General features: G+C 35.9%; 1 protein-coding gene across 1 annotated transcript in view; it reads right to left on the bottom strand.

Moving 5' to 3' along the window:
* Positions 1 to 17810, bottom strand: part of Dph6 (diphthamine biosynthesis 6) — a 106270-nt gene that overhangs the window by 84704 nt on the left and 3756 nt on the right. Inside the window, exon 3 of the mRNA XM_048459771.3 lies at positions 15112 to 15305. Coding sequence (XP_048315728.3) covers positions 15112 to 15305 — 194 coding nt within the window. The remainder of the gene's footprint in view (positions 1 to 15111; positions 15306 to 17810) is intronic.

Here is a 17810-nt window from a genome sequence, read left to right as displayed (position 1 = left end):
AAACAATCTGTTAATACAATGTAGAATATGGCAATTGACCCAAGGCATCAAGCATCTTAAGCAAACTTCTTCTGCCTCTGAGCTATGCTCCTAACTCCAAAGGAAGTTCAGGTTACCCTGGACCTCTAGATCCTTCTGCCTCAGCTTCTCTAGTATATCCTACTGGTTAGTGCCAATATAACTAGCACAGTATTGTAAAATGTAAAGGTAAGAGTCATCAGGACAAAGAGATCTGCTGCCAGATCTGAGAACGTGAGTTTGATCCCTGGAGTTCATACGGTAGAAATAAAGAATGGACTCCCATCCATTGCCCTCTGATCTGCACAAGTGTACTGTGACATACACACACACACAAATAAATATAAAATAAATTTAAAGATTTAAAAATACATTTCTTAAAATATAATAAAAATAAATGAATAATAATAAAATTACTGGAAAACAAAACAAAATTTTTATTACTAGATTCAACAAATTATAATATAAAATTATTTATTGGAGTTACTGTAAATTTTTATGTGCTTTTCCTGTATATATCTTATCTTGAATCATCATGCAAGTACCAGATTAGTCCTTAGAAAATCTTTCTCAGAAGTCAGAACTCAAAGTTACTATGAGAACCTAAGAGATCAAACATACACAGATTATATGAATTAAGTACCTATGTAGCTGTTACCAAGTTATATGACTGCACTCTTCCACACTGTCAATCTATATGGCATACTGGCTTCCATTGTACATGTATTGCTATAAATGTATCTACCATGAGTACAAATGTATGTTGTGAGAGTACAGGCCTGTATAAACTCATATGAAGTGACACTATTAGGAGATGTGGCTTTGTTGGAGTAGGTATGGCCTTGGTGGAGGAAGCGCATAAATTTGGTGGGCTGGGCTTTGAGAACTCATACATGCTCAAGTCATACCCTGTGTTTCAGTTCACTTCCTGTTGCCTGTGGGTCAAGATGTAGTAATCTTAGCTCCTTCTACAGCACCGCGTCTGTCTGCAAGCTATCATGATGCATCATGATGACAATGGACTAATCCTCTAAAACTGTAAGCTACACCATTAAATGACTTTCTTTATAAGAATTTCCATGGCCATGGTGTCTCTTCACACCAATAGAAACCATAACTAAGGCAGAAGTTTGTATCAGGGACTGGGGTATTTCTGTGATAGGTCTGACCACGTTTTCATTTGGAGGAATTTAGATTTTGGTACTTAGGGTTAGGAAAGCAGTGGGATGCTTTAAGCACTGCTTAATGGGACACACTATTAGGAGAATGGAAGACAATGATGCTGAGAATAATTTGAACTTTGGGGATTGGCTCAAGAGGTTTCAATGGGGTGGAATTTTAGTATGTTGCCTAGATATTGTGTTGTGCTATTTTGATGAAGAAAGTGGTTGCTTTTGGCCCTTGTCCAAACAGTCTGCCTTAGGCTAACAGAAAGAGATTTGGATTCAAGCTGTTGGCAGAGGAAATCTCAAAACAGCCTAGTATAGACTCTGTCCTGTGATTACTAGTGTTCATGCTTGTAAAGATTTATAATGAAAAGGACCAAGCTGAGGAGAAAAGGAGCAACAGGAAGTTGAATGAAGGTAAATACTGTGATCAAAGAGATAAACAGATTAAGAAATGGACTAAAGGGAATGGTGACCTCAGGGCAAGATCCCACCCAGATAAATTTCCAATTTGTGGAAAGGAACTAAAGAAAAGCTTAGAGTCCAGTGTCATAGTGCTTGCTTTTAATCCCAGCCTTCAGAAGGCAGACTGGTGGATCTCTGAGTTCAAGGCCAGCCTGGTCTACAGAGCAAGTTACAGGACAGCCAAGTTTAGTCAGTGAAGGTGATCATTAAAAACAAAAAGTTGGTGAAGATGTTCCAGCCCCAGAGCTTCTGCCACATAGTTCCAGCTTGGCTTTAGAGTTAAGGACAAAAGGAAGGTTACAGAATTTGCCTCCAGGACTAAGGAAAGCCATTAAGGCCAGGATTGTGTCAGGGGTTCCATGAATGGAGGCCTAGAACGGCCATTTCACAAAGCTGTGAAGTTGAAGACTGGATTGCCTTAGAGACCCCAAAATGTTGGAGATGCCAGAGCTGTGAGATGCCTGCCAAGGGGAGCTGCTAACGGGGGTGAAACTATCATGAGAAAAAGTATGTTGCAGTCAACAAAGATGAAAGGAGTTGGAGATACGGAGAGAGCATTGACATTAAACATGGAGATGCTGAGTTAGAAGTTGGTTTTTGGTCTTACTTTGGTCCAATATTTCCTCACTATGCTCCCTTCCCTATATTTTGGAACAGGAACTCTATGTCATGGAAGTGTGTGATTTTTAAAAATTATTTTATATGGGATTACAGTTAAGAGATTGTATGAGTCTTAGAACAGACTTTGAACTTTGGACTTTAAAACATTGTTGAGACTGTAATAGACTATGAAAACTTTTAAAGTTGGACTAAATGCATTTTGCATTATGTTATTGTTATAAACTTATGGGGACTAGGGAGTGGAATGTGATACTTTAAATACAACCGCCCCCCAAAGCTCATAGGATACTGTTAAAGAGGTATGGCTTTGTTGGAGTTGGTATGGCCTTGTTGGAAGAAGTGTGTTACTGTGGAGGTGGGTTTTGTGCTGTCCTATATGCTCAAGCCATGCATAGTGTTTCAGTTTACTTCCTGTTTCCTGCAGATTAGTTCCTTCTCCAGCACTATGCTTGCATCCTGTCATGTCCCACAATGGTGATAATGAACCAGACCTCTAAAACTATAAGCTACCCAACTAATTTTTTTTCTTTATAAGAATTGCCATGGTCATGGTATTAATTAAGACATGTTTTACCACTTTTTAGCTGTATAACCTTAGACAAGTTACTTAACCTATATTTCTAAGTATCTGCAAACTAAAGATAATATGCCCCATTGAGATGATGTATGTATAGATCAGAATATATTTTAGAAAGTTTGTAGGGATAATTGTGGATCTTTCAATACATGATACAAGGGAAAAATCTATATGATTTACGGAGCTAATATAATAAAAAGTACACAATTATAATAAGGCAGAAAATTTACAAACAGTAATTCCTAAGAGAAATTCCACCCTTAATTTGTGATAGAATTGACTATGTGATTGATGAAAAACATTAAGAACATTGCTGGAGCAAATATATAATAAAAACTGTTAAGTACTTCCTACAATCAGGACATTACAATGAATGCAGAGGAGTGCCCAAAGCTGAAAAACAGGCAATTCTACCTAAAAGTTATAAATGAATAGAAAGAATATGCTATTCATGTAAATAATGATCAAAAATAGCATAACAGGATAAACACTTGTAAAAGTAACAGAAAGGAAAAACACAATTGGGGAGGTCAGAAGTAATGGCATTTATATCAGTCTCTCAGCTTCCAGTATATAAAGTCCGCAGGTCAACTTCCTAACAACCAGGTCTCCAAGTCAGAAGCTCCTTCACAGGCCTCAGTGCCCTCACTTCTTTTATTTGTCATTTTGAGGCTCATGCTCACCTCAGACTCATGGTGATCCTCTCACCACAGCTTCCCAAATACTGGAACTGGAGGTCTTAGCCAACACGGTGTTTAGTAGTCCTTATTATTCCATTCCTAAGAAACTTAAAAGACCACTGCTTATCTTTTCTCTAGACATATCTACAGCATCCTCATCTGTTCCATCCACACAATGACTCTGTTACCAGATACAGAGCAGAGTATGTGATCACATGATCAGAGTCCCACTGATTCTCAACTAAAGGGTCATGATATGCCTAGGTTCCAAGATTTTCTGTAACTAATGGGTAAAAACTTGGCTTAAAACTTTTAAAAAGAACTGACTATTATTATACCTAAGAGAAAAACAAATAATTCACTCCCTACAAACTTATATATACAAAAGTCTGCATAAAATTGACTCTTTCAGATTTAGAAACCCTTTCTTAAAGAATCACAATATCCTACAGAGAAGTCCACAAGTTCAATTCTTATTAGATGTCTGTGATTAAGCCTGGTTACTATCCACATAACTTTCTAGCTTTTTGAAATCTTCATTCACAACCTGAACTTGCATATGGAATAGCATTTCTCTAATCTGTTAGTTGTATTATCATTGCTCCACCAGGAAATTCTGAAGTTAACTGCTGCAGGAGCTCCTTCCACTCCTTCAGCCAATCGCCGCTGAGTTACCAGCCCATTGGGGCGTGGTCTCTCTCTCTTTAAAAAAAGCAGCGGCTGTCCTCTCTCTCTCTCTGGCTTCCAGCTCCGCTTCTGGCTTCTAGACTCCTTTCCTGTTCACACGGAGGGACTGTTGTCTGGGACGGTAATCTGTAAGTTTTTTCCCCTTTGAATAAATAACCATTCTATTAATCATAATTCCAAACTGGTGTGGGATTGTCTGTGACTTACGCCTTCAGTTAACTTGCAACTCTGTCATTTCTTGGGCAACCCCTTCAGGGTAGTGGCTTTAATCTTTACTCTAAGAATTGTTAACAGTAAGAAATACATATGTATGTAAATACACACATATAAACATGCAGCTGCATACATAAATACAGATAGTCTTATATGCATGTATATATTAGATATAGTACTCAAACAGATAGTCAACTAAGAAAGAAAAAGAGGTAAGAAATAAAAGACACACAAATGAAAATGGAGAAGAGAAATTATTCTTATCTGCAAATGGCATAATATTGTATACACAAAAACCTAACATTTCTACCAGAAAACCTGTCAAACTGATAAATTCATCATTTACAAGATACATCAATATAAAAAATAGCACCCTTTTTATACAGTAAGATTGCCAAGAAAGAAATAACAACAGAAATTCATTCTCAAAAGCTATAACAAATACTTAGCAATAAATTTAATCAGTAAAGCAAAAGACCTGTACAATGAAAATTATAAAACACCAAAGGAAGAAAGTTTAAAGTATACACAATGCAATGAAAAGAACTCTAATAATTATGAACTATAAAAAATATATTTTTAAATGCTCATACTAGGTAAAACAAATGAACAGAGTAAATTAAATTCTCATGAAAATACCAATGGTATTTTGCAAAAAACTGAAAATGTTCCTCAATTTCATATGAAAACACTAATCACCTTAGAGGACAACCAAAACAATCTAACAAGAAGGTCAAATGTGAACACATCATAATACTTGATTACAAAACACAATACACAACCACAGTAACTGAAAGACTTCAGTAGTATCTTGAAAACAAGAGACCAGTAGAGGAGAACAAAGAGCTGAGAAATAAGTCCACTCATCCATATACCACTGACTCTTATTTAAGGTACCACAAACACATACTGGAGAAAGATCAAACACTTTCTTCAATAATTAGTGCAGGGAAAACCAAAAAACCACATGAAGATTGAATTTGACTATCAAATTTCAGCATGGACAATAAATAACTTAAAATGGATAAAGTATCCAAGTATAAGTAAAGCAAATGGGAAACCACTAGATAAGAACACATGGAGATACTCAAGACATTATTAAAGGCTATTCTGTTGTGTTTTTTAATATCAAATGCAACAGACTAATAGAATTACAGTATACCATAAGGCTGCTCCACAACAAAGTAAACAACAATGAAATAAAACAGGAGCCAGGATAAGTAAAGCTGAACATGTCCAGGGTGGGAGTGGGTATGGGAGTCAAATAATATCAAATTAACTCCAAAAGATTCCAAGATTATTCTTTATTGTAAGGGAAAAATTCATGGATCTGGAACAGGGGTCCAACCTCAAGGTGTGGAGCATGGGAATAAGAGAGAGCAAGAACTGACTGGCAGTTTTCTCTGGGTACCCAAAAAGTCATGCTCCAACCTGTTCCAGCCTCTTATAGGTTATTGACTAAAGGAGGTTACCCATCAGATAAGGGAAACCACTGTTAATAGATCACCTAACAAAGGGTTAAAAACTAGTGAACATAAGAAACTGACAAAAGTATCATTCAAATAATCCAACTTAAAAATAACTATTCTAGATACTTCTTAAAAGAAATAAAAATGGGCAGCAACTATATAAAAAATGTTCAATATATTAACTATGAGAGAAATGCAAATTAAAACTACACGTTATACCCATGTAAAAATAACTATTACTAAAAACTGAAGTGAGGATATAGAAAAACAGAACTCTCATACATTATTGGTAAAAATGGAAATGAGTATAATTATTGTGGAAAAATATAGAAATTACTCAAAATTTAAATTACCTAGCCCTAGTAGTCCAGGTCTATATTAATCTTAGACACTTAGGAGACTGATGCAGAAGAGCTACAAATTCAAAGCCTGCCTAGGTCACAATATGAACTGAAGGCTAGCCTGGCCAACTTGGTAAAGCCATGTCTCAAAATAAAAGTGAAAGAGAGCTAGGGATATACCACAACACGTATGGCCTTGGGGTCAATTCCAAAGCACAAATATAAAAAAAAAATGAAAATGTTTGTAGAACTAGCCTATGATCTAGCTATACCACATATGTATGTGTGTATCCAATGGAAACTTCAAGAAACATCAAAAACCGTCATTTACAATTTCCTTTGATTACTCCATATCTTCTCATGTCAATACAGAATGAAGTCTCTATTATATCATCTCTTATCAAAAACCATACCCAATATATAACTGCTTCCTACAACTACTTTATTATCTTTTTTCTGATAATGTTTCTAAATTTAAAGACAAAAATCCATCATAAAACAATCATTTTATGGGCTAGAGTGAACACTGCTTTGCAGAAGATCTCAGTTTAACACACAGATACAAAGTTGGGAGCTCACAACTAACTTCTAACTCCAGCTCCACGTAGATACAACTCCTCTTGCCTTCATGGGAACTCTCACTCATATGAACATAACCCCACACAAACACACAACTGAAACAGTATTTTTTAAAAGATCTTTATAATATCTATGATTATGTTGTATGACAATCAATAAAGTCCTACTTGAAATGTAATGCAAGGCCACCAACAAAGGAATAAAGAAACTTTTATCAATCTGTCATACGTTCTTAGTCATTTAATTGAGAACACCACAGTGACAGAATAAACTACATGTAAAAAAAAAAGACTAGAGGACAGAAATGGTATAGGAGGTCCTTCTCTTTGTGTGTTGCTTTCATTGGTTGAATAAAGAGACTGCCTTGGCCTTTTGATAGGACAGCCCTTACATGGGCGGAGTAGACAGAACAGAATTCTGGGAAGAAGGGAAGTTTGGCAGACGCCATGGCTCTCCTCTCCGAGATGGACGCTGGTTAGACTCATGGTGGTAAGCCACAGTCAAGTGGCAATACACATTAATAGAGATGGGTTAAACTAATATGTGAGAGTTAGCCAATAAGAGGCTAGATATAAGGGGCCAGGCAGTGTTTAAATGAATACAGTTTCCGTGTAATTATTTCGGGTAAAGCTAGCCAGAAGCCAGATGGCAGGAAGTGGCCCACTGCTCCTTTTACAACACAGAAACATAAATCTAGCATCTTAAATGACACAATTACAGAAGCAGAGAGCCACAGAAGGTTTCTTTGAAAATGATGGTTATACATTCAGAGAAAGGGCAAAAAGTTAATGGGACAGAGACTCCAGAGGTTGGAAAGCATAGAGAAAGAAATACAAGAAATAAAGTCAATTGGTAAACTCCAAGAGGGTCACTAGATGAGAAAACGACAGAAAGAATACGTAGGTAAGGTTCACAAACAATGTATAGACACTGTCAGCAACACCAAGTGGAGACAGTCCACGTTGAGGAGACACAATCAACTTGTGAAAATGAAGGCGTCTAAAGTTGAAGTTTTAGGAAAAATCTACAGACAAAAAGTCTGATCCAGGAAGTGGTGGTACACACCTTTAATCTCAGCACTCAGGAGGTAGAGGAAAAGTGGATCTTTGAGTTCTAGGTCAGCCTGGTCTACAGAGTGGGTTCCAGGACACCTAGACCTATATAGAGAAACCCTATCTGGTTGGGAAAAATAAGAAAAAAGAAAAATCTGATCCTATGATAAGATGAGGAAGTTCTAACAACTGAAAATCACCATCCAACTCTACTTCCTAGAGAGATTCATCATCTTCTATTTCCTTACACATGTCTGAATTTACCATCTTAACAGGCCAAATAGTGCACAGCCTTAAGATGCTGCACCTGGGAGCAAAATGGCACTGGCTAACTACAGTGCCAACACTTTCTGTCTAGAGACCAGGGTCAATACTAGAAATACATTTATCATGCCAAGGGATCAGGCTTAATGTCCCATATCTTGGGGACTGACAGAGCTTGAGAGAAGCTGTGCAGTGCTCAGGAGCCAGGAGCAATCTGGGCAGAGCTATGTGTCTGTTTTGGGTCCTCCCTACAAATCTTAAAGCCATATTATACTTTCCTTCCACTTTAAACACTCTGGATTCACCTCAAAGCCACTTAAGATTCTAGACTATTTCCCCCTAAGATCTGAAGTGAAAAGACTCACAAAGCAGGTTTCCTGATATAGGGATATTGTGAAAAGCCTCTGCTCAGCATTTGTATAAAATATATTGCAGCCGGAAATCACACTTACTACAGATAATAATTGCACCACAAATACTAGGATGCCTTATTTTATAAACTTTCACCATGATGCCGAAGCCCCTTAATTTCTGGACAAAAATAGAAAAACCTGGATTATGTCACATAATGAAATAATACCAGTACTCCTACATTAAATAAATTATGAAATAAAAAATTTAATTTGATAATTTTTTGACTTATCTACCCTTTAAAACAATCCTTCATGAGCCTATATATACCAAAACCTTTCCCAGTAACTCAAGATACAAAAATGGAAGTGAGCATTGCCCATCGTGCTGAAGGTCTCACAGCCCAACAGCCAGTATAGCCATATAAATGATCACAGTGACATGCTCAGGGCCACAATTAAATAATTGACAAGTTGCCATTAGAGACCCCAAAATAAGGAAGATTACAGATTTCACAATGGATGAAGATGAAGTTCTTCAGGAGAATAAAGAAATGAGACTTTCTCAAAAAAGCTAAAGTCACTGCTTTTTTTAAAAAAAAAAAGTTGAAATTAAAGTGGCTCCTGGTTATAATTTGATCACAGAGCCTTATATGGGAATGACAAGACCAGATTAATAGGACACAGGGACTTCTGTTTAAGTGTCTTAACAGTGGCATCTTAAGCATGCATACAGTCTCCCTGACAACAATGAGCTGGAAGAGCTACACGAAGCACAAGTGAGTGATTCATTAGGAGACTGCTATATACCACAGACAGACAAGCAGCCATGGCAAGAATGAAGTCAAAGTGTCAGATTTATATTCTGTCAAAGTATTATCAACAGGTTACAGAGAAATAATAGTAGCAGCTGAAGTAAAGGAGGAGCTAAGTAAAAGTTCAAGCTTGGTAGTGGTATTCAGGTTTTGAAATGAGTGATGGGGTCAAATTCCTAAGAAGGTAATAGAAAAACTGAAATGTTCTTACAGAAACTTTCTGTTTTCAACTTGCCAAGTTCACTATGCTTACAGGATATTAAAGTCAGGAAATTATGAATAACAAAATTATGAAAACCTCAGATTGCAAAGTCAAGGCTGTGGGGCCAATGGTTAATTTTTAAAAATATACAAAAAGGAGGATGAAGGAAGAAGGTAAGAAAGAATGCAGTGGGAAAGAGGCCATAAAAGCAGGGAAATGGTCAAAGAATCACCTCTCATGGTTCCCAAAGTTGCCCATATCTAGGACCTATTAAATTCTGGAAACCTGCTGCTCTTTATGCCCCGATCACAGTCCAACTTTCAGATAGCAAGAACCTCATCTAAGTTGAAGATCCATCATTTGGTTATGTCTGGAATATATTATCAGAATTTAATAATAATTTCTCTACTTCTCTCTCTAGAAATGGTTGGTTTACACCTGTTCAATCAAATGAAATCAACTTCTAGAAACAATAACTGGCTTGAGAATGTTATGTCAGGCCAAAGAACAATGACATAAAATTGGATTTTTTTCTTTAAGCTGTGTAAGATGACTAGAATTTTTTCTAGAAGAATTACACTAGAAAGAATGTAAATAGGAGTTAACTTCTAACTGCAAGAGTTCTGACTAAATAGTCAACAGAGGCTAGAGAGAGAAACAAAATAAAACAGGATAAAACAGAACACTGCATTTGAATATCTAATTGGGTCCTATATTTTTACTTGTTGCTGAACTTTTATAGTATTTTCAACAAATTATATTTTATTTAAAATTGGTTAAACAGGGAAGATGGAGCCCCAGTTGGATATCTCTGATCACCAAACAAAGCTTTCAGTCCCAGGAATTGGTCACATTTAATTGAGTTGTTGGCCAAAGGGGCCAATAAGAACCTGCAGACAATTATTACTCTCCAAAAAACTAACAGTAAGGCCCTATTGCAAAAGACAAACCCTACACAACTCACTGAACATGAAGAAGCCACGTTGGTACCTGCCTAGAACCTTTATCTCTATGGACCAGTGTTCATGGTACTAGAAGGGACTCTGCAAGCAACCAAAGCAGAAAGATAAACGACATCCCCAAAACAAACATGATCTGATGCTGCCTGGAAGAGAACAAGGGAGAAGGAGCCAGGGCAGCCACATTATTATGAACTCCAGGTTCACAAGTCTGAGCCATGTCTGCGAAAACTAAAACCAAGAGCTGTAGTCACAGTCAGCTCTTCTCTTATTCTTACACAGCATGAGAAAAAAAAAAAAAACCAAAGAAAACAGGAATAGCTGAGGAACCAACAGATAGGATTTAAAACCTTGTATTTATATTTTAAGAATGATACAAGGGATGTGGCTACTACAGAAAAAGAAAATCATCTATATGGAAAAAGAAAGCTCAATGAATAAAAACAGTTCTTAAATATTGGAGAAATACTGCTTAAAAAACTCAACACAAAAATAAAAAGGATTCTAGAAGCACTCTCAAAAAAAAAAACCCAATAATGAAAAGGCATAGAGCTGGGGACACAGTTCAGTAGATAAGGGGTCTCCTGGCAAGCATGCAGCCTATGCGGTACCTGAGTTCAGTTTACCAGCATCTAGGCAAAAAAAAAAAAAAAAAAAAAAAAACACACAAAAAAAAAAACACAAAAAAAAAACCCCAAAAAACCAAAATCCAACCAACCAACCAAGAAACAAACATATCAACCAACCCAGGTAGAGCAGCTTGCCTGTATTCTTTGTACTGGGGATACAAAAAAAGGCAGATGATTGGGGCTTGCTGGCCAGATATTCTGTATTCTGTCCAATTACTGACCTCCTGGCCAAGTCAGAGATGCTGTGCCAAAAAAATAAGGTAGAGAATCCATTGAGAAAGACACCTAATATCAACCTCTGGCCTCCACATGTATGTACACATGTGTACAGACACACACACACACACACCACCACCACCACCACCACCAACAACAACAACAACAACAACAACAACAAACCAGATAGGACACATTCTGGTCCCCAAGGAACACCTGTCCTTACTAATGACACAGACAAGAAAAATATTTGAGAAAATAGAAGTTACATAAAGATTCATCCTACAAACTGTAATTTCTGACTAGGCAGTGTCGGGTGTTTGCAGTGGGGGGAGGGAACATGAAGAAAATCAAGAAGAGAAAATTATCAAACAAGTCACAAAAGAGAACTTCCCAGAACCATCCTTACACTGTAAGTCCTCTGGCTCTGCCATTTTTTTCTATTATATTTGACATTAACTATTCCCCTTTCAAAATACAAAGTAAAAGGCAAAGGCTATCAAATATCTCTACCCCATAGTCAACCTCTCTCTAGACAAGTGGAAGAACATGGCTTCTGTCAATTGCCAGTGCCATACTCTTGTTAGGACCAAACCAGCCCTGGTCCAGTGCAGACAGAAGAGGAAGGCTCTATTTTAAGTGGGCTAGACATAAAGGTTATCATTTGAACTATAAAGCTGCCATCAAACAAGGACAAGCTTTCAAAGAGATATCCTGTCACTGGGCAATTATAGAAGACCCACAGAAAAGCATTTGTTAATGTTCAGTAAAAACTGTGGGGCAAAATACAAACACTTTCAAAGTGTAAGACTTTGAATGGATCTGCCATTTGGAAATGTCTTAAAGAAACATTCCACCAAAATGGGGATAGTGGGAAGAAACCTCATATCTAGAAAGAAACAGTACCAAACCAAAAGAGAGAAAAAAATAGATCCATAAATATGATTCTATAGAAAAATGATGCTAATCTGTATCTTTTAATAGGCTTCAATAAAAAAACATGAACACAATTCCTAAATTACTGGTTTCAGAAAATGAAGGTTACACCATATAAAACTAAAAGAGAATCACATTACACTTCAATACTAGAATACAAAAAGAGACATCATACAACCAACTTTTTTCTGTTTGTTTGGTTTTTGAGACAGTGTTTCTCTATAGTTTTGGAGCCTGTCCTGTAACTAGTTCTTGTAGACCAGGCAGAACTCCAACTCATGGATATTCACCTGCTTCTGCCTCCTTAGTGCTGGAATTAAAGACGAGTTCCATCACCACCCAGCAAATTGTTTCAGTTACCTATATGAGACTCACAAGTACCTAACAACTGAAGAGATATGAGGGATTGATACATTTTCCTGACTTTAAAAAAAACAGAAAACTTGTAATTCTAAACTTCCTAGAGTTTATTATCGAGGTCTTTGCTACTTAAACAGATCGAATTATTTGCAAAAATGAAGCTCACCCTAGAAGAACATGGCTCTCATATCTGAAGGGAAAAAAATCTATAAAAACAAAAGACACATGTAACACAAGAGAGAAACCTGTAAGGAATAAACAACTGAAACAAAAGTAAGTCCTGGCGCTTCAATACTGCATTAATATTCAAAAGCTTAAAATGCAGTTCTTTTGTTTATAGAAAGTTGAGACAAACGTGGAAATTATAGCCCTTTCTAAGTTTTTTATTCTATAATTACTCAATTATTAATTAGACTATATGAAACCTCTACTGAAATCTTTGTATCAGTATTTCACAAATGGATTTAACTTTAAAAGCTTAGCAATACAATTTCTTTCATAAAAGTAATAGATTTCTGATATTGATGTCTTTAAAATATCCTATAGTAAAATTAATATTTTTACATAGGAAAAGAAGAAACTATTTAGTCCCAGACAACTTGATAACATCTCTTTCAACTATAGTTATAATTATCATGTATGAAATTCCAAATGTCAAGATTTAATATTAGCATTAATTTATGTCATAATTGACGGTTACTATCAAGATAATGGCAAAGCATCCATTTCTCCAAAGACAGCATGGAGAGAAAGGGGATTTCTTCTTAATTACTACTAATCTGCTCACTTTTAATTAAACTGATTAGTAATTTATTATCATTCCCTTTCCTGGATGGCTGTTATTATCACAGGATTTCTTCAAAGTTACCACATTTGTGATTTTTAAGCAACCCAATTATTTCTAGTGCAAGTTCCATCATTTTATAATATTGTTTTATACTGAAATGTTGATATCCAGTTTCAATGTAGTCTGGAAAAACAAATGTGAAAAGAAAAAAATCTAGATCTCATTTTTCCATCTCCAACCTTTCTAGAGAGACAAGCATAGAGAGTGAAAGTCTTCTCCTTCCTCCTCGTTTTGCAATCACAGTAGTTATAATGAGCATGCAGCTCCCACGCCAGTCTCTGCAAAGTCTCCACTTCATATGCTGTCAAACTAAACAGCACGCTGCAAAACAACAGCTCCTGTGCTTCTTTTGAAGATAAAAAAGTTCTGACACACAAAATAGGAACTGTTTTCATTAAGCTACTTTAAATGTACTTGGCTATCTGGTATTTTTCTTAATCAAAACTGTTAACCAATGTAAAATTTTGATTAATATTATAAATTTTAAATTAAGAAATGTTCATTACATAACTTGGGAGAGGGTTGAACTAAAGAGTGAAAAAATGCGATGGTACAGGAAAGGACGGAACTCTTTTTCTTTCCCCTGTAAAAATATTGAGATATTCAGTACACACTGACTTGAGTCTCCCATCAGTATGCCTATGTGAGCTGAATATGTACAGTGGATGAATAAACATTTGTTTAGGAAGACTGCTGAACTATCCTCAAGTAGCTGATTATCAATGAGCATGCAATGATGGTCATTCACTATCATCTCCTCCTACATTCACTTAGTGCAGTATCTAGCAGATAGATGAGCCCACATTTCTCTTCAAGATTTTCTGTGCTGGAACTATTCTTGAATGAATGACGGACAACAAAAAAAATACATATAATGCCTTATTAATTCATAATTCTGCCAAATTTATTGAAAGTTCAGCATCTGACTTCCTTCCTTCTGGCCTCCAGTCTGTGTAACCTTAACCAGGGAGAGGTCTCGTTGGCCATCCCAGACAGTACATCCCTGGCTATCTCAGGCTGTCAGCTGCTGTCACCTTGGCCTCACTTCACTCCTTCTCACAGTACTCTTCCACAGCAGCCATGTTGTCTGTTCCTTGTCTTACTCTCGAAACTAGAAACTCTAATCTAGTAAAGAAATAGGACTCATCAATTTGTTTAGTAGGGATTCAAAATCTGTTAAATAAAAAGATTGAATGCTATTGTTTTTCAATACCCTGAAGGAAAAGAAATACCATTTGATGAAGGTGCTTGAGAAATGGCTAAGCAGTTAAAGGTGCTGGTATTCAGCACCCACATGGAGGTTTACAACCATCTGTGAGTCTCAGTTCAGGAAATTGAATTCCCTTTTCTGGCCTGTGTAGGTATCAGATATACGTATGTTATACAAACATTTATTCAGGCAAAACTCACATACAAATTAAATTAAAAAAATGTTCAAAAAAATCATGTGATAAGCCTAGATGCACATCTATACCTAAAGTCTTATTTTTCCATAGTCTAATATAAAGACATACCAGCAAATTTTTTGTTACCTTTCTCCTAAAAGATAAGATATCCTTTCAAAAAAATAGCTGGGCTATGAACAGTTGCAAACTATTTAATATTAAATAACTCAATAAATGAAAATTACAAAGTTCAAAAGGGAGACTTAGTCACTCTGCATACCTTAACGAGTTTCAATAGTTCATAGAGATCTTCAACCTCATCACCTTCACGTGTGGTATACATTTTTCCTGTCTCCAAGCTCCTTCCTCTTATGGTTCTGCGGTACAGGGGAAGAGCCATTGCTTCTGCATACAGGTCAATAGCATGGTGACCCACTGTCTGATACATGTAGCTATCCAATTCATCTGACTCCACTGTAATAGTTAAATAGAAATAATTAGTAAGAAAGACTAAAAACAAATAGGCTTTAGGAAGCAACTTTTTTCATTTGAAGACTAGTCAACACTAAGCTTGAAAATGTACCATATCTCCCTGCATTTATAGTGAGATAATACATGGACACTGCACATTTATCACAGCTAAATTCAGTTCAGTTCAGCTCTAATCATCTGGGTTTCTAATTAGTAACAGGATTACATTTATATTTTTTAAATTATATAAAATTCTTAAATATAAGAGTAATCAACCCAATAAATTTTAATTAGTTTACTCAATTAGAAATTATATTATATATGTTTATTCAAATCATTCAGGTTATTCAAAAAATCATCTAGACTTTTAATAAAAACTTCTCTTAAATAAATACCTGCTTAGTAAGTAAAACAAATTTGGCAGAAAAAATAGATATACTTGCTTTGTTTTATAATCAATACATCAACAAAACATATACATATAATTCACTATTTGTTAGAGCAATTACCAACATATTTTGGAAACAGGATAAGTGAATCTAATGCATGATATAATTACCAGTTGTCTCAAATTTCCATATATATGTAAAGCATTCATTACAGCATTATTTGTAATAGATTAGGAACTATATTATAGTTATATGATAAAATGATAAGCTGTCTTTGATGCATCTTCTAAAGTCTTTTCTCCAGAATACAAATACCATAAAATATTAATATTTAAAACATGGAAAGAGATTATATGTCAAATATGTTTTAAAAGTATGTGGGTTAATAAGTCTAAATAGATGAGTTTGTTGAAATTTTTCAAAGACTAATATGCTTTGCGTTCTTCCAATAGAGGACAGAGTATGAATTACCTCTCAAAATGATCTCAGACCATTCACATTTTATACAGCAAAGATATGGGAGAAATGATACTGAAACTAGTATTTAGTGCCATTGAAACTGTTTCCTTTTGACAGACACATATGTACATGCATGTTTTCAACTGTGGAAGGGAATGACTAACAGTGTAAATGTCTTTCAACAACCAATAGTATCATCATGTGCCGTTTCATTTTGGCTCGACCCCCACAGTTGCGTGGCTTCCTACAAAACAATATTCACACATTCCTGTAAGTCTAGTCCTTACCCTAAACTTTGAAACAGAGATTTAGTCCACTCACCCTAAAACTTTTCAATCTTCCACCCTACCAAGTTAGCGAGTCTTTAATGTATTTTTACTAAAGAATATTGGTCAATCAATTTATTCCACAAAACGAGCTTCATAGCAAAAAGCATCCTGAAATGAGTACAACTATTAGACATTGTAATGGCTTCAAAACCCAATCTGTTTTCGTTAGGGCTCCATGTAGTCCTTACCACAACAGCCTCCTGAGTGGAAGCTACACAGCAGCTACTGACATAAGAGAAAGAAAACCAAAGCCTCCACTGTGGCCTAAAGCACTTGCATTAGCACACCACAAAAGCTCCTACTACAGACTGAAAGGGACAGCGCTGGGAATTTTATGACAACTGAACACTATTCTCATTACCTACTGTGAAAAGCATGATATGTTGTGAAAATATTATACCCAGGTTTGCTCTTCAATGGAGCCATGCATTTCTCAGTGAGGTTCCTTTCAGACCGTTTAAAGAGTGCAAAAAAAAAACCCCAAAACATTCGGTGACTCATTCAACAGTTCCAACATCCAGCTGACTTTAATCAATACTACCAAACCCTGTCCATTGTTGACCCATAACAACCTACTCTCTTCTACACCAATTACACGGGGTAAGTTGATATTCCCAGCTTTTAAATTTATAATATTCTAATTACATTTACCATTGAATTTGTCCATCACTAACAATATTCTAATAAAGGCCTCCATTCTATTAATAAGTACAAAAGATATACTTGCTTGTCGTTTCACTGTTCTGACAGCAAAACTAACACGAAAAAGATTATACACTAATATTATTTACACAATAAACAGCTCAGGTTGAAAGCTGGACACACAGAAATTCAAGGGAGGAAAATTACTTCATATGTGCAGGACACATATGAACATTTTTTTTTTTTTACTACTAAGAATTTTAAAGACAGGTAAAAAGACTCACTTGCCCAATTTGATGCAAGAGATGGATAGGGTCTCCCCTTTGGTAACAGCACAGCTTGTATGAGAGTTTTGCTGCTTCTTCATAATAAAAGCTGTAGCATAGTCCTATCACCATCATAATAAATACCACCTTCATAATAAAAGCAGTCCTATCACCTTCAGAAACTTCTCATGCTTTAAGTTAGAAATAGAGAGTCCTTCTCAGAAACACCTTACATCTAAAAACCTCGTTCACTCATCAGCAGAGCCAAGCCTCAAATCCTAAAGCATAAATTTACCCCACATCCTTTGGAACCGTGTTTCCTTTCTTCTTATAAAATACTCCCAATTTCCAACTTTCCACATCACTTTCAGAATTATTCAAATATCCCCCAGAAGTAAACAGGCTAATTCGAATGAGTTCAGT

The sequence above is a fragment of the Myodes glareolus genome, chromosome 10 (genome assembly GCF_982192425.1).
Source record: "Myodes glareolus chromosome 10, mMyoGla1.1, whole genome shotgun sequence".
Lineage (NCBI taxonomy): Eukaryota > Metazoa > Chordata > Mammalia > Rodentia > Cricetidae > Myodes > Myodes glareolus.
Note: the sequence above shows the minus strand (reverse complement) of the source record. Positions and strands in the feature narration are given on the sequence as shown.